Source organism: Amphiura filiformis, chromosome 18 (genome assembly GCF_039555335.1).
Source record: "Amphiura filiformis chromosome 18, Afil_fr2py, whole genome shotgun sequence".
Classification (NCBI taxonomy): domain Eukaryota; kingdom Metazoa; phylum Echinodermata; class Ophiuroidea; order Amphilepidida; family Amphiuridae; genus Amphiura; species Amphiura filiformis.
Genome location: NC_092645.1, coordinates 47970428 through 47989635, shown reverse-complemented (window position 1 = coordinate 47989635; position 19208 = coordinate 47970428). Strand labels below are relative to the sequence as shown.

At 35.0% G+C, this 19208-nt stretch overlaps 2 protein-coding genes across 2 annotated transcripts in view; one reads left to right on the top strand and one right to left on the bottom strand.

Annotated features, from left to right (window-relative positions):
• LOC140139194 (uncharacterized) overlaps positions 1-19208 on the bottom strand; it is an 893593-nt gene that overhangs the window by 428500 nt on the left and 445885 nt on the right. The gene's annotated exons all lie outside the window — the stretch shown is intronic.
• The window catches only part of LOC140139620 (uncharacterized), a 103814-nt gene that overhangs the window by 13076 nt on the left and 71530 nt on the right, over positions 1-19208 (top strand). Inside the window, exon 4 of the mRNA XM_072161323.1 lies at positions 4528-4800. Within this exon, the coding sequence (XP_072017424.1) occupies positions 4528-4800 (273 nt within the window). The remainder of the gene's footprint in view (positions 1-4527; positions 4801-19208) is intronic.

Here is a 19208-nt window from a genome sequence, read left to right as displayed (position 1 = left end):
GAGATACAGGGTGTCCCAGAAAAAAATACCGGGCTAATCAATGTGGACGTAAGTCGAGAAATAGACATCAGAATCCAAAAATAAAAAAAAACCAGCGTGTATCTTATACGCTAATTTTACTGGAATCTGTTCACTGATTGCGAAGAAATGAGCGATTACATAACGCACGCGTCATTTCACTTCATTCCAAGTTTGAAAGAAAGATCATTCAACACAAATGCGCACTAGTGGTTAACTCTCAATGGGCTTCATATTGTGTTCGTTGAAATCCTTTTCGGTTTTTTTTTAACAATCTGTTTCTTGCAAAACATTTAATTAGGTTTTGTTCAAATTTGAAAACCTGCACGATATTGAAAATGAAAGCTTGCGTGTAAGATGATGGTCGGCACTTGTAAATATCCTTTTTTGTTAATGTTGGTATAAACGTTGCATAAAGAATTATTGCATAAAGAATTCCAGCTGGCTCACACATGAATGTTTTTTAGAATATTTACAAGAAATTGTAATGTAACGTTTAAATCTTTTTAAACTTAAACATTAATGTTGCGCGGTATCATAAAATCACACATAAAGCTGTAAGCACTTGATCATTGTCATTCTTGACTCAAATGTTCTTTTGAAAGTTAAAATATAACATATTTGCACAGCCTAAAGAATTAAAGTTGGAAACCTTCCAATTGCAGAAATCAAAGCTTTCTCGGACAAATTGTTATTCATCTTCAGTGAAACTATGAATAACATAACACCGTCAGAATATTAAATAGATAATGTGTACTATATTTAATGAGATACACAAATTTAGGAAGCGGTGAGCGAGTACGAAAAAGCGCCTGTTGATCAAACTTGGAATGAACTGCATTAATGCGCGTATTATGCAATCGTTAACTTCTTCGCAACCAGTCAACCGAATGAAATAAAATTTTCGTATATGATGCACAATAAAATAGGATATACGCTACATTTTAAATTTTTCGATTCTGATGTTTATTTCTCGACTAACGTTCAATTTTATTCACTCGGTATTTTTTTCTGGGACACCCTGTATGTCATTTTATATGGAATATTCCAATGAAAACCCTTGTTGTGTCCCTTTTGCTGAAGAAAGGAAGTTGTTTGCGTGACGTTCGGGACGTTTTTGCCGGCACTTTTCCGCTGTGCCAGACGTAGCGTTTTGCGTTCTCCGCAGGAATTTTCCGTTAACCGTTGCGTCCTTTGCTTCTTTTCGCTGAAATCACCAGCTGTGTCCAGGCCTTTGTTTGATTTTTAAACGTCTCCAGCAGCGGGAGACTCTATGGTGAAATTTAGCTGCTGCTACAAATAATTAGCCGCTACGGCTAAGACATACGAACATAATTATTTTGACCTTTAAAAGTCAAAATATAGTCGGACGTCTTGCTAACTTTTCGCACGTCTTTCGCAGCGGGTGTAATTTTTAACAACGTTTTCCGCTGCGGAAGACGCCAATAAGGCAAATAAAAGGGCCAAACAAATTTAAACTTAAACAACTGAAATTGAGCTGCAGCTGTTCTACGGGGGATTTAATGTCTGAATAAGACATCAAAGAGGCTCTCATATTTTCTGAATACAAGAAGGTTTCGCCAGGGGTGTTAAGTTGGGATATGCGAAAGAATTACAAATATGCAAAAAAAAAAAAAAAAAAAAAAAAAAAAAAAAAAACACGAAATAATGCTGAATCTATCTCATGATTTGTTATACGCATAAATAAAAACAATGGTAAAATAAAACCGTATTGCATTGATATTTCAAAATAATTTCAATGACCGGTCTACAGACACCACCCCCCGTCACACTCATAACAAGACAAGAGACAACAAGATTCCTAAACGCTACCGTAGTGGTTCGAACCGTTAACTTCTCGCACTAAAAACAAAGGTGTCAAAATTTTAATTTTTTTATTCTATACAAAAAATGCTGAAATAATACTAGTAATAATTGTTTGTACTCCATGTGTTTGCATATCTGCAAGAGGCAGCGATTTTTATCAATTTTAATTTTTAATTTCAATTTTAATATATACCTTTGATATGCTTATAATTATTAGTTATTTTCGTGGACCTCGCCTCATGGGGAAAAAAAGAAACACTTTCTTTTACTCATCAGTGAGGTGAAATTTTGTTTTATTTCCTCTCCAATATGGCGGCCAAGTGGTTTCACTTTTTCGGTCGCCGCCCGCTGTCCATGTACAGAGGTCAGTGATTGAATTCAATACTGCTCTTTTCAAAGAAACTTATCTCACAGGTACGGGTGATCAGCATTTGTTTGAAATCTATGGTTCAATGCATAGGTACCGCTAAACACTGCAGGGCAGGGCGATCTATTCAAAAATTGTATTCATCTATTGCTATGGTAGTTAATCCGATCATTACATCACTAAGTGATGTAATAATATCGTGACCTGTATCATAGTCTGGCTATTCAGGAAGGTGATTAATATCCCTGCATATTATGCCTCATCAATTACTTGGTATAACTGATTAACTATAGTTCTTATACCAATGTTTACTGTATTAATGTTTTATCATATTGATACACATTTGACCAACTGTTTATTAAATATCCTCCAGGGTGTATGGTGAAACGGATGTGCCTACTAAGCATGCCGGGAAATATACTGACCTATTCAATTCAGTTCATAGAGATGATATACCACTTGTGACCTTGCGACCTTTTTCGGTCGCATGCCCCTTTATATTGATCCCTGACTCGAACGACTGGGTAACCCGGGCTGATTGCATGCAAAACATAGCACTAGATGACTGACTGTAGGACATAGCGCCACCACACGAGCGTTGGTTAAGTATGTGGCCTCATGCGATGCATACATGCGTAAAACCGTACTTATTGTTACGAGCCGTACTGACTCAAGGCCAAAATCACCTTTTACACGAATGCACAACACAAATACACTGTCTAAGTCTTTAATTGAAAACAAAGTATGATTGGTACATATAACAACAATTGCATATATAATAAAATCACACAATCACAGTTTTATTATATCAGTACATAACCATCGGTCTTCTTGTTGGTGATCCTAGAGGTCTTGCAATGTTCTGGACGACTGATGTATATATCCTTATTCACTTGTCCTGCGAAAATCAGCGAAGCCCATTGTACACTTGCGTTTATAAATATCCTTGCGTATGAAATCCTCACTAGAAAATGATGCTACTTTCTCCAATCACTTATCTTCTTGCGCTGCTTTCTCCAAAAATATATCTCCTTGCGCTGCTTTCTCCAAATATTTATCTCCTTGCGCTGCTTTTTCCAAAAATGGTGTTTTTTCACCAATGACTCTTTCTCCAGGGAACATGCTTCTTTAACACTGCTCCGCTGTATTTGACAGATGTGTGGTTTTCATAATCCCAGCAAACTCCAGCAATTCGACAGAAGAACTTTAATCCTTCGATGAGGAAGAGCACTTTCGTGTACTCATAAATCTCATTCGTTGCTGTATTAAAACTAGCTAAATTATTGGCTATGTAAACTGGTTGAAATGTACTTCTTTTTTGAAGCACGAAGACCATCACACACATGTGGAGTTTTACAATCTCCCATGACATTCTGTAAACTCAAGCTCTCACATTTTTATACTCCCAATCTATTAATAGACCATTTTGTCACATTTACTTCCTGAGGGGAATTTCCAAAATGATCTCCATTTCACAATCCAAGGGATTTTCCCAAGATTAACTATACACATTAACCTTTCATATTACATCACTTCGTGTGGAAGGGGGTTCCTATGGTGCAATACACTGAACTGGGGATTTACAAGTTCCAAACATAGATCTGACTTTGTTTACAATAATTTTAGGGGTATCCCAAAATGATTTTACAGACCAACTCTTGCAAGTGCAAGGGAGTTTCCCATCTCATGAAACACTTCCAGCTTGTAAACAAAGTTAAATAATCAAATTAAATTACTCAGGGCACATCACAGTATTAACGTACGTAAAAACGTACGTCGACGTTTGGAAAATCGCAATCTCTCTAATATTGTTATTTCTGCTGTAAAATCCAAGAGTTTGCTAAATATTACAGGGATGACTATTTGTATCTTATATACTAAGTCTCAAGTCTACAGCCTTAGGACAACCAGCAGATTCTACACAAAAACCCCAAAACAAGAATGCGTGCTATGGATTACACGTAGTTGAATGCGCATTCAACCCCGAATATAACTCTTTGCGCAGCGGTGGATACTTTTTGGATTTAGCATAAAGCCGAATAGCTGTAAATACCCGTTTTGAGGTATATTTCGATTGTTTCAGAACATACAAGTATTGCAAATAATTCGTGCACATTAACTTCTATAATATACAATTCGAATGAGTGCTCAAGAATGTTCAACATTTTCAGAAAGACCAATAGAATGGTACCAAGATTTTCAAAGCCGTTTACTCAGAACAGCAATTTTGCGTAATCGGCACTCTGCCGTGTTCATAACGATGTGATATGCATTCCAAGTTGTTGATTTCGCATTAATATTTCCTTCATTTACAGCTCATCTGTGTGTGGTGCAGAGCCACCTTTGCGTTCTGGAAAAAAGACCGCATCCATCAAGGGGCGGTGCCTTGAGATGGTCTCTACCATTTGCAGAAATATGTCTTTGTCAAGGCGTGGTAGCACCTGTATATGCCAAAACCTGTCGAAGAAAGGATGTCAACTATGAAGAAAGTGATTTGTGGTTTATTGATGACCCACATCCACTCACCATGCGTCATAACTGGGAAAAAGATATACTTGATGACCTCTTGGATCGCACTACGTATTGTAGTAAGAAGATTCGTATACTCGATATTTCAAAAATTAAATCCCAATAAAGCAACAGTAATAGATGAAAATAAGACCCATTTTTTCAATTTTAATATTTCATGCTTATTGTATAGGCGCTAGCAAATATGATTTTTATATGTATCATAATAGCATGATGATTAGCCTACAACAAATTATCATCATCATCATAACCGTGATGACGATGATGATTATGGGTGATGATGATGATGATGATGATGATGATGATGATGATGACGATGATGATGATGATGATGATGATGATGATGATGATGATGATGACGATAATGATGATGATGATGATGATGATGATCATGACCATGATGATGATGATGATGATGATTCATATTCGTCGTCGTCATTTATATCACCAATGTCATTATCGTATTATGCATCAATCTACAGTAAGCCAAAGAATTAAGGTACCAGATACGTTCACCCCCTGTATATCCTAAACGAAGGCATATATGTCATGGAACCAACAGCCAATAGCTGCATCTTTTAGCTCAAATTTAAGACCTCATTCGTTGAAATTGTTTAAGAAATAAAGACACGATGATACAAAAACCCAAGGAAGATGCAAATTTAAAAGTTACAGTTTGCCCCATTGCATGCCTTGTTGATTTGTAGCATTCGCGAACAAGAGAACTAACGTCGTGCTTTCATTGATTAGCACGAACAATTACCGTCGTGCTTTCATTGATTAAAACACAAAAGTGCAACTTTTTATTTCGTATCTTCATTAGGTTTTAGATCACAGTTTCTTTAATTCTCAACCAATTGAATGTTGACACATTTGTCTTTATCTAGGATATACAGGGGTGAACACAACTGGTACCTTAATTCTTTGGTTTACTGTAGATTAAGGTGCAATGCTTAATAACACATGAACGCCTTTTATTTCATAAACTGTTTAAATAACTAGAATTGAACTCGTGCGTGAGATGGTATACTACAGAAAATATAAGAATACCACGTGTCTTTCTTTCTATCGGTACCGTGGAATACCTCTCGTTACCCACTTTACACCCAACATTAGAGTCTGCGTTTTTTAGAATACATACACCCATAAAGTATTCGCATTGCCATAATTTTCAAACCTAAAAGCAAGGAATAGGGTTTTACTCAATTATTAACAAGAGTTACTCTATTAACTCTATTGGTAGAGCGCGCGTACCAAATGCTTCTAAGTGCACAAATGGAGCTCAGGGGTTCAAACCCCACTGGTCGCTCTATTGAGTTTTTGATCACAATATTTCTCAATATTTCTACTTTAATTTACTTCGAGAGAGTACTTCGAGAGAGTACTTCGAATAAAAATGATATTTTACAAGTTTGTAGATTTAATTATTTAGCAGTTAAAGTGATCGATGTTGTTTTTGATAGGGCCGAAATAAGGCATTGTGATTTGTATTTATTGTTATTTTTGACTAGTAACCGAATCCGAAAGATTACCTGTTTGCATTCTTCAATGATTAGCCTCCAAATTATTGGTCAATATCTTACTTACTTTTCATTTATAGTCAATAATGACAGAATTATAAAAATATCAAAATTATAATTTTACATAGCCTACACCAAAAAGTGAACGTTCTTTACAGAAACTGACTTTTAATAGTCCATTTCGAAAACTTATCTTATTTCATACAGAGTGTACTTTGGGTATTGATAACTGTGACCCCAATGCTGCTTGCACCAATAGCCCCATTGGTTCCTTCACATGTGCATGCATTGCCGGCTACAGTGGAGATGGAGTAACATGCGCAGGTTAGTCTATTTTGTTCCATATTGGTTTCTAGTAATTGTCATCCATTCGCGAGTCATAAGTACCTTTTGGTAATGGTACATTCGTATCGACATTTTCAACTAATTTTATTTAAGTATTGTTGACTTCAAATTGTATCGTGTTTCAGACTACAAAAACATTTAACTTTTCTTTTGGTGATATTTTAAAATGTTTTTAACCAATACTATGAGTTATTCCAAACTTTTTTTTACATACATTAATGAATGTAATTTGAGCACCAATAACTGTGACACAATACCGTTGGTTCCTTCACATGTGAATGTAATGGCGGTTACCGTTATTTCTAGCAAGTGTAACCCTTTTGCTAGTCATACTACATTTTGAAAATGATGCAGCATTCGCGTCGACATTTCCAACTATATGATTGCTTAAGGGTCCTGACCATTAAAGTAGCGTTCTCCGAAAAGATTTTTAGATAAATTCATTAATTAATTAAAAAATAAAAATCCCCGATCTTGATGTACTGTATTTAAAAGTTTTTGATCAAGCTATGGTGCAAGCTTTGTATTTGATGTGGAATAAACTAATGTGTAAGTCAGAGATATTGACATTCTTTCACTGAATAGAGTTGATCAATAGACCAGTGGCTGAACTTGAGTTTTTTTTCGCATAATAAACCTATTAGATTAATGAATGGGGAATGAATTAGAAAGTTTCTTATCGGTGAGTTGCTTGAACTCGCAAAAAAGATACACATCTGGTAAAATGCCGATTTCACCTCCAGTAGGCTCCTCAATAACTGATATAAGCTTTTGGTAGCAGCCAATACTCTTGAACTTTTACATTGCAAATGTTAGTTATAAAAACTTAAGCGATCTCATCACATGTGAACTGTCCGGATGGTCCTGTGGGCAAACGCATTTCGATCTCCGATATCCACCCTGTCACCAATAAATGTTCTTGATGACTTCATGAACTGGGTGATTTTCATGTCACCAATTAAACCTGTCTCCATATTAACTGGCCGGATCATGATGTGTGTTCAACAGGAGTACACTAAATGTTCATTTGAATATTCCATACTGTACAACTGTACTTAGTGTTCAAAATTTTAACACCATCTGCTTATTGATTGTATGGGCGCTAAAGATTAAACAATCATTTTTTTTTATTTTTTATAGTGTTATTATTGAACACTACAGCGTATTAAATCTTATTACAGTATGTTCTGATGTTACGTTATGAATACTAAGCATTACAAAAAAATTGAATACGTAAGACCAATTTTGAACAGCCGGTGTTCTAATGCTGAACACTTTTTTGCAGTGTTGGTTTTTAGCTTTGGTTATACTGCTCAATGTGCTCATTAATATAGTCTTCTTGGGCTTTACTCAGCTGCTTTCTCCTTCTTCTTCTTAGCGTGTTTGACGGATCTGTAATTAGACCAAGGCAGTTTATGTCGTTGACCAATCTTAACCAACTAGGTATAAACTTGTCCCTCCACTGTCAGCTATGTTGATATATCACACTTATATACAAAATGGGGTAAATTTGACCTAAACCAGGTGACATTAACCTGACCTATGATGACCTATAACCTTATAAAATCTCTCCCAAACAACACATGAGAAGCATCATAATCTCCTTTGCGTTCCAATATTGAGGAACCGAGTATTCGCAGCTGAACAGCTAACACTCTTGTGGTCGCTGGTACCAAGCTTCTCGCCTACATCAACTGAATGGACCATGTCTGGATTCCCTGTAAGAACCAAGTTAAAATAGTTCAACCCCTGGTGTGTTTCTTGACTAGGCTGGAACATACTGAGTTATCTTCCCCATGAAAGAAACGTCTTACCCAGAGCAGAGGGGGCTTACACTGGGTCAAAAATTTATCTCCAGGGTTTAAATTGAAGTCACCCACAATAACGGTGTTATCAGAGTCAATGGCATTGATGGAATTAGATATTTTGAAGGTTTCATTTTGTACAAAAAAAAAAATTTGGGTTGATGTTACATACCTTATTCCCCTTACAGTTTTCTAAGACTTAGCATTCTTTCTCAGTAATTTGACTGACCGATTCCTGCACATCGTCGGCTGCTTTACCGGATGGAGCTGGCGTAGATGGCGCTGTTAGTGGGTCTTGGTCGTAAATATGTTTCAGAGTTAAAATAATCATTTTAACTATCCTTTTGACTAAAGCTTTTGTTTGTACATATTATGATCATTTTAACTTTTCTTTTGATCATACCTCAAAATCCTAAAAATACAGATATTGATGAATGTGCTTTGAGTACTGATAACTGTGACGAAAATGCTATTTGCACCAATACCGTTGGTTCCTTCACATGTTCATGTAATGCCGCATATACTGGAGACGGAGTCAGATGCACAGGTTAATCTATTTTGTATCATATCTATTTATTGTCACCCATACGCGAGTCAAAACTACTTCTTGAAAAAAGTATCCCTATTGTACTACAACTGCTCAAAAACTGTCAAAGTTTTCCAAAAACAAAAATCGTTTCAGTAACAATATTTGTAATGTGATTAATCAAAAATAATATATTATTTTACCAATTTATTTAAGCATTATTGAGTTTTATTTGTGTCATGTTTAATATTACAAGAAACATTTTAATTTATTTGCATAATAACTCAAAATGTGTGTTTTTACACAATAAATTATGACCTATATTATTTCTGTACAGATATGGATGAATGTAATTTGAGTACCGATAACTGTGACGCAAATGCAGCCTGCACCAATACCGCCGGCTCCTTCACATGTGGATGTAATGCCGGTTACAGTGGAGATGGAGCAACATGTAACGGTAGGTCTATTTGTACCAATCGCCATTCTATTAGTTTATAATAATTATCTTTTTTTTTAAATACTTTTTTTGGAAATGGTGCATTCCTATCGAAATTTCTACTACAATTGCTTTTAATTTTCAAAATAAATTCATTTCAGTACCAATATTTAAGATGTGATCAATCAAACATTATGATACATTATGTAGCCAAGGAAAGCCAATTTGAATTTACTCAAGCATTATTAAGTTTTAATTGTATCATATTTCGAGTACAAGAATTATTTTATATTTCCTTTTGATAATACTGCAAAATCCTCAAACTACAGATATTGATGAGTGTGCTTTGAGTGCTGATAACTGTGACGCAAATGCTACTTGCACCAATTCCATTGGTTCCTTCACATGTGCATGTAATGCCGGTTATAATGGGGATGGATTAGTATGCACAGGTTAGTATTTTGTGCCATTCTATTTATTTCTAGTTAATGTTCACCTCTTCGCCAGTCATAGTGCCTTTTGGAAATGGTGCATTCCAATGAAAATTGCCTGCTGTACTTGCTTTTCAAAGTTTTCAAAACTCGTGTCATGCTTTATAGTGCAATAATGATTTTAACTTTTCTTTTGATCATACCTCAAAATCCTACAAATACAGATATTGATGAATGTGCTTTAAGTACTGATAACTGTGACGAAAATGCTGCCTGTACCAATACCATTGGTTCCTTCACATGTTCATGTAATACCTCTTACACTGGAGACGGAGTCACATGTACAGGTTAGTCTCTTTTGTACCATATCTATTTATTTCTAATTATTGTCGCCCATACTGGAGTCAAAACTAACTCCTGGAAAAGGTTTCCCTATCGAAAATGTCTACTACCGTACCATTGCTCACAAGTTGTCAAAGTTGTCCAAAAAACAAAAATCGATTTAGTAACAATACTTGATCAATTAAATCCATTATTCTACCAATATATATAAGTATTCTTGAGTTCAAGTTGTGTCATGTTTAAGATTACAAGAAACATTTTAATTTATTTGCATAATAACTCAGAATATGTGTTTTACCTAATACATGTTGACCTATTTCATATATTTCTGTACAGACATTGATGAATGTAATTTGAGTACTGATAACTGTGACGCAAATGCTACTTGCACCAATACCGATGGTTCCTTTACATGTGCATGTAATGCCGGTTACAGTGGGGATGGAGTAACATGTAAAGGTAGGTCTATTTGTACCAATCGCCATTCTATTAGTTTATAATAATTATCACTCATGCATGATCAAATTACTTTGGGGAAATGGTGCATTCCCATCAAAATTTCCACTACAATTGCTTTTAATTTTAAAAAAATAAATTCATTTCAGTACCAATATTTAAGATGTGATCAATCAAACATTATGATACATTATGTTGCCAAGGAAAGCCAATTTGAATTTATTCAAGCATTATTAAGTTTTAATTGTATCATATTTCGAGTACAAGAATTATTTTAAATTTCCTTTTGATCATACTTCAAAATCCACAAACTACAGATATTGATGAGTGTGCTTTGAGTGCTGATAACTGTGACGCAAATGCTACTTGCATCAATTCCATTGGTTCCTTCACATGTGCATGTAATGCCGGTTATAATGGGGATGGATTAGTATGCACAGGTTAGTATTTTGTGCCATTCTATTTATTTCTAGTTAATGTTCACCTCTTCGCCAGTCATTGTGCCTTTTGGAAATGGTGCATTCCTATGCAAATTGCCTGCTGTACTTGCTTTTCAAAGTTTTCAAAACTCGTGTCATGCTTTATAGTGCAATAATGATTTTAACTTTTCTTTTGATCATACCTCAAAATCCTACAAATACAGATATTGATGAATGTGCTTTAAGTACTGATAACTGTGACGAAAATGCTGCATGTACCAATACCATTGGTTCCTTCACATGTTCATGTAATGCCGCATACATAGGAGACGGAGTAACGTGCACAGGCTAGTCTATTTTGTACCACTTATAATTATTGCCTCCCATACACGAGTCAAAACTAACTCTTGGAAAAGGTTTCAAAGTTGTCCATAAAACAAAAATCGTTTTAGTAACAATACTTGTAATGTAATCAATCAAATCCATTATTCTACCAATTTATATAAGTATTATTGAGTTCAAGTTGTGTCATGTTTAAGATTACAAGAAACATTTTAATTTATTTGCATAATAATAACTCAAAATGTGTGTTTTACCTAATACATTTTGACCTATTTCATATTTCTTTACAGACATTGATGAATGTAATGTGAGTACTGATAACTGTGACGCAAGTGCTGCTTGCACCAATACCGATGGTTCCTTCACATGTGCATGTAATGCCGGTTACAGTGGAGATGGAGTAACATGTAAAGGTAGGTCTATTTGTACCAATCGCCATTCAATTAGTTTATAATAATTATCACTCATGCATGAGTCAAATTACATTGTGGAAATGGTGCATTCCTATCGAAATTTCTACTACAATTGCTTTTAATTTTTTTAATAAATTCATTTCAGTACCAATATTTAAGATGTGATCAATCAAACATGATACATTATGTTGCCAGGGAAAGCGAATTTGAATTTATTCAAGCATTATTAAGTTTTAATTGTATCATATTTCGAGTACAAGAATTATTTTAAATTTCCTTTTGATCATACTTCAAAATCCTCAAACTACAGATATTGATGAGTGTGCTTTGAGTGCTGATAACTGTGACGCAAATGCTACATGCACCAATTCCATTGGTTCCTTCACATGTGCATGTAATGCCGGTTACAATGGGGATGGATTAGTATGCACAGGTTAGTATTTTGTGCCATATCACCATTCTATTTACTTCTAGTAATGTTCACCTCTACGCTAGTCATAGTACTTTTTGGAAATGGTACATTACAATGCAAATTGCCTGCTAAACTTGCTTTTAAGTTTCCAAACAAATTAGTTTTAGTTTTCAAAACAAATTCATTTCAGTAACAATATTTGGGATGTAATCAATCAAAAATGATATATTATGTTGCCAAGGAAGGGCAATTTTAATTTAATCAAGCGTTATTGAGTTTTGACTGCGTCATGCTTTTTAGTACAATAATATTTTTTTTCTTTTGGTGGATTGATTGATTGATTTTATTCGAATAAAATTCAACATAAAATTACAGCAAAAACAGAATATACAATATAACTTTAAATTACAAATACAATGTATCAAACAATGTTGAATTAAAATCTTGGATTACCCAAAAGGGGGCTTATTTCCATTGGGGTCCAATTATAAAAACATATATTATATATTAAGAAAAGCACACTAAATTCAATACAGAATCAAGAAATAATCTATATACATATTTAAAGAGAAATTGAAAAAAGCATATATAAAAACACTAAAAAAAATTACCATGAAATTATGAATTGATTTCACTTAGGTAGGTCTTTATTGCACTTTTAAAACAATTCGGATTGTTTATGGATTTGATATGATTTGGGAGTGAATTCCAATCTTGGATAGAGGTAAAATAAAAAGTATTGCACGCTTGACTTTTGGCACGGGGAAGAATAATGGTCATATTTCAAAATCCTAAAAGATAATGATGAATGTGCTTTTCCTTTAATTGATGATTATTGAGAATGTTTTTTACCCAATAGTATGACTTATTTCATACGTTTTTTTACAGACATTGATGAATGTAATTTGACTACTGATAACTGTGACGAAAATGCTACGTGCACTAATACCGTTGGTTCCTTCATATGTGCATGTAATGCCGGTTACAATGGAGATGGAGTAACATGCACAGGTCAGTGTATTTTGTAACATATCGCCATCATATCTCAAACAAATGTCACCTATGCGCAAGTCAACCTTGTGGGAACAATGCATCTTTTCGGAATGTTCTACTGTGATGATTGAAGTTGACTTCGTTTCAATACCAATAGCTGTGGTGTGATCATTTTAAAATGAGACATTAGGCAATTTATTCAAGCTTTATTGAAATTTAATCGTATCGCATTTTAGAGTACACGGGCCATTCAAATGCTTTTGTCCAAAATAGCTTACTTGTAAGTTTTGTATTGAAAATCACCATTTGTGGTGGAATGAGAGGGTTGTGATGATATGATCAACTTTGAAAGAGGAAACAATGCTAGACGTACAAAACTGCCTTTGGTTGATAGGCTTTGACAGTTGGCAAGCTTAAGGTTATTAATTATTTTAAACTGTTGTGATTTGGTAGTTCACAGCATCTTACGAATGGTAGTGAACTTTGGCAAAAACTGCATTGCTCAATTCATAGCGAGCGTGTAGAAGAATTAAAACATCACATATATACTTTTATAGGTGCTGCGGTTATTTAGTTACGTTGTGAAGAGGGCTGAAACAACAACACTTTTGTAAAACGTACATAACTAATTAACAACAATAAATTAAGCAAGTTTGCAGAGTATACGATATGTAGAATGAACTTTTGCAAAAAACCAAGGTATTAATTTTCAATAATATATTGATCTAGATAATGAAAATCGATTTTTAGGTTGCTTCGACCAACAATACCTCGTCTACCCTTAACCCTATTCTATTACCCCACAAAAGTGGTATATTTGAGTGGTGTGGAGGTACTGCGTCACAGTGTTATCGAAAAGTTTAATATTTAATTTTGTAAATTTTATGCAAATTAACTCATTAATAATTAATGAGTACATAGCCAGATATGATAAAAAAAGTATTTCATTTTACATTTTTGAATTGTATGAGTACATCAATGTGGCATTTTCATGCAATTTTAAATACGCTGCCGTGTTTCTTCATATTATAAAAATAAATCCGAGTTAATTTGGGCTATATTTAAAAAGTTTATGGACAATTTTGGGCTATTTAGGGCAAAATTTGGCATAAAGATGGTTAAAATATGCAAGATTCAAGCATTTTAAACCATTTTTTGATGTGTAAATGGTAGTTATATACCGGAAAAAAAAAAGGATTTTTATTGATCATGATATAGGTCATTTCACAATAAAATGTCCATCTGAAACAAAGGTGGCTTGTCCTTGGTAGTGGTCATGTGTTCAAACTTCCAAAATCTTTCGGAAGCCACTAGGCCTTCAGATGGACATTTTATTGTGAAATGACCTATATCATGATCAATAAAATTCCATCCTTTTTTTTTCCTCTTTCCTTTAATTGTTATTATTATTATTATTATTATTATTATTATTATTATTATTATTATTATTATTATTATTATTATTATTATTATTATTATTATTTACTACTACTATTATTATTATTATTGTTATTTTATATTTCAGCGTGTCCTGTAGATTACATGACATTTCATAACGCCTGTTATAAGATCTACACTGATTTCGTCTCAAGAGATGCTGCCTCTAGTGCTTGTACTGCAGCGAATAGTCATCTCGTCGATATAACGTCTCAAGAAGAACAAGACTTTTTAGCGGAAAAATTAAACTCCCAAGGCTCCGGCGATGCGTGGATAGGACTTTCGTCACAGAATACCAACGGGCCATTGTATTGGACGGATGGCTCCCCACTTGATTTCGAAGCATGGGATGGTGGTGGTAGAAATGAAGGTGGCACTTGCATTCGGATGACTGATACCTACAATTACAGATGGGGTGATAAACATTGCAGTTATAATTACAGATCTGTGTGCGAGTTCGAATGAAAGTTGTTTTACGATCATTATGTTACAAATATTGGTAACTATGAATGTAGTGTGTGTACCAGAATTTGCATTGATATTTTTCGATGATATTCAAGAAGCAACACAGAAATTATTATTATTATTATTATTATTATTATTATTATTATTATTATTATTATTATTATTATTATTATTATTAAAAAGGTAAAGTATTACCAAATATAATAATAATACATTTTGATAGAAAGTTATTAGTATATGACAAAGGGCGAGATGTTAGAAGTCTTATTAGATTATTGTATATAACTTTCATGAAAGTTACAATGTAAATAATGCACATATTGATATGGTTTAAAAAATAAGTTCACAAAAAATATATACTGGGAAAACGATTTCCTTGTCACAGATAACACTCTCATCTGCATGGAATTTATTTTTAAAACCATAAATGAACAAGGAAAGGTAAAAAAAAAAATAAGGAACAAAAATTTAATTAAACTTACATACAAGTTACAATGTAGATATGGGAGGTCAAAGGTCAAAGTTGCAAAGCAGGCCGTGTGGCTTCTACCGAAGGTAAAAAATCTCTCTGAAATTCATTTTAAGTCTTCTGTTTTAAGACTCTTTTGGGTAGTTATATTCCCCAAATATTCATCTATATATCTATAATTTTACCATGCTGTAAACTACTTATGTGACATGATGCGGAGACATTGCGCCGTTGTTAGCTGATAAATACATGAACAAGTATGCCGAATTCGGCAGTCATCCGTGTACGGACACTATTTCTACGCCATGGCTCCTAAGAAACGAACTGCGAACTTTTATGCTGTGGCTGTAGGAAGGTCAGTAGGTATCTTCCTGCAATGGTCATAAGCTTACAATAGTACTAATAAATACAAATGTGCTTGCCATAAAGGATTTAATACGATAGACGATGCTCTGATATTCCTAGCCTCGAAAGGAATAGATGTAAATGCTGTAACTGTATTATATAGACGAATCAAGTCTGTTCATATCTGACTTTCATGATAAACTTAGTGATGATGTTGACACAGCTGTTATGATGGCTGATGTTGTTGATGCTGATGCTGATATCAGCTCACTGGATTCTGAATCTGATGCTGATGATGTTAAGGGAGTTTCTCCGATAGACTCAGATGCGGTAAATTTACTCGCTGAAGCAGACGCTGATATTGACATTGATATTGTTCAAACTGTAATACTTGATGCTGACGCTGATATTGACGCTGATATTGATATTGCTCAAACTGATATTGATGCTCCTGATATTGCTCAAACTGATATTGATGCTCCTGACGCTGCTGGTAATTCTTCTAAAGCGGTAACTACATCTTGCCGAGCTTGTACCTCAACTAACAATAACTTTATGTTAGTTTGTGGAGATTGCCAATGTAGTCTACATTATGAATGTACTGACTTACCAGCTTATGCCCTGACTGTGTTCAGAACAACTAAACGAACATTTTCATGTTCATACTGTGTAGAGGTTAACCCCAAGATAACTTCTTATCTTGCGGGTCATGTTAGCTTAGCTCCAGACCACCCCCCCCTCCACAAAGCTGCCATGATGTACCGGTACATGTTAAAACTGTTAACTCCAATGGCAATGTACATTCCGCTTGTATATCTGCAATTCGGGACCTTGAGGTCAACCTAGTGGAGCGTGTTCTCAAAGCTGAACGTTCAACATATGATGTAAAGGTTAGTAATCTAACTAAGGAGGTTAGTAATCTTACTAAGGAAAACTTTTCCCTCAAAAGTGAGTGTGATTCTCTGAAAAAAATCTTTGAAAGATAAATCACCCACTGCTCAGATCCATCAACTCCGTTCTGATATGGAAATATTGTCAAAACAACGTCAACGACAGTGGCCGTCTACTATTTATGTACTCACTTATCGCCTTGACAATTTTGAGTCTATAATAATGCTGTGCTCATAGAAAAAGAAAAGCAGTTGTCTGCTCTGCAAGAACTCCTCCGTGACTCAGAGCAGCAATTGTCCACTACACAAACGGAACTATATGATAATAAACGTGCTCCTTTTGATATGGAGGGTCTTTTTGAGGATAAACTCAAACAATCATCCTTCGCAACTCGTTTGGACGCCCTAGAAGCTGATGTTAGGCAAACAAATTCTTCACCCACTCGATTGGTAGATCCCCCTCAGGATTTTGCTGATCCCCCACCTAGTTTTGTGACTCTTCCCCCGCCAAATTCTGTCCAGTCATATGCTCATGTTGTAACTACACCCCCGATGCCCAATGTTTATGGTCCCTCCACCAATGAACCATTCACCCCCGATGAACCATTCACCATCATCGGGTGCACAGCCTCGCTCTTTCAGTGTATCTGCACCTCCTCCTTCCATGCCTAATGTTCCACCGCCAAGGAACATTCCACCGACAAGGAACACTCCATCAGATCCACACCCGACAAGGAACACTCAATCAGAGTCACAGCCGCCCTCAACAAACAAACCTCCACGTCTACGTCGTCAAAGTGGGGAACATCAGTAATCGCGTCCGCATGTATTGATAATTGGTCACTCACACTTTACTAATGATAATGTAGATGTGAACCGTTTAGTGCCGCGTGCTAAGGTCTCTTTTATACTAGCCTACCCCCCCCCCCAACAAGCTGATTTGATACTTTCGAGACTGGACTTCACTCCGGACTGTGTTTTATTGCATCTGTTAACCAATGATGTCACCCATGCCTCTCCAACTTCATGTGTCAACTCTCTCAATAATATCATCTCAAAGTTATTGGCAGCCTTCCCGTCCATGAAAGTTGTTGTGTCCCTTGGACTTCCTCGACATGACAACCTTGAACTTGACTCTCGCATTGAAATTGTGAATGCGCTTATAAAGAAATCCATTCGTAAAATCAACTGCTCGCGTCTTTCATTCTGTGATAACAGCAACTTCCTTCATAACGGTGCTGTTAAATCCCATCTGCTAGCGTCTGATGATTACCATTTATCGGTAGATGGAACTAAAGTTCTCTGCAGTAACATTCGCTTTAAAGTTGAAATCTCTCTTGGACTGAATTATATACACAGTCAGTCAAATTTGAGACCACAGTAACTTACATGTGTATTTACATGTATATGTGACCTCTCTTGAAGTTGAACACTAAACTAAAGTGCATTGACTCTTGGTCACTTTGTAAGTTGTACAAATGCATGATGTTATTTTCATGATACTTGATGTGATAAATATCTTTTTGATATTGATGAATATGCATTTTTATCTTTTTGCTTTGTCTCCGTATCGTGTTGCTACCGTGTCTAAGTTTTTACATTCCACTCTAAATAATGGAGCATGGAATATTGATTCTCTCCACACTCGTATTTCTAATATAAGGACTTGTAAGTTTGATTTACCCCAGGTTTATGATATGTTAAATAATCTTGATAGTTTCTGTCTTTCTGAAACCCACTGTAGCCCCTTGGATAATGTTGATTTAGATGGTTTTCACATTGTTCATAATCATCGACCAAAATCTCCTAAAGCCCCTCGTACTTTTGGGGGTTTAGCTGTTGGTGTTAAACTTGCCCTAGTTAAAGGTGTCACTTTTTTGAAGGTTTCGCATACTGAATTCATGTGGTTTAAATTAGATAAATCTTTTTTTGGTTTCGATTCTGATTTATATATCTGTTCTTTATACATTAGTCATATAGGGTCATCTTTTAGTCGCCAACGGGATGATATTTTTACTTTAATTGAAAATGACATCGCCAAATTTAAAACTTTAGGTGATTGTATGCTTATAGGCGATTTTAATGCTAGGACTTGTAAGGATTCAGATTTTATTGTTAATGACTCTCTTAACTGTAATGACTTTGTAGAAGGTTACTCCGTTGACGAACACATTTCTCGTCAAAATATGGATCCTCATTGTACTGATAAACATGGTAAAGCTCTTGTAGAATTATGTAAAAGTAGTGGCATTCGTATATTAAATGGGCGTGTTTTACGGGACTTACAAGGTAACTTCACTTGTTTCAACCATGTTGGACAACCTAGTGTTATTGATTATGTTCTTTGTAACTCCGATTTTATTTCTCAGGTTCATTTTCTTCATGTTCATGATTTAACTCCATACTCAATTCATTGTC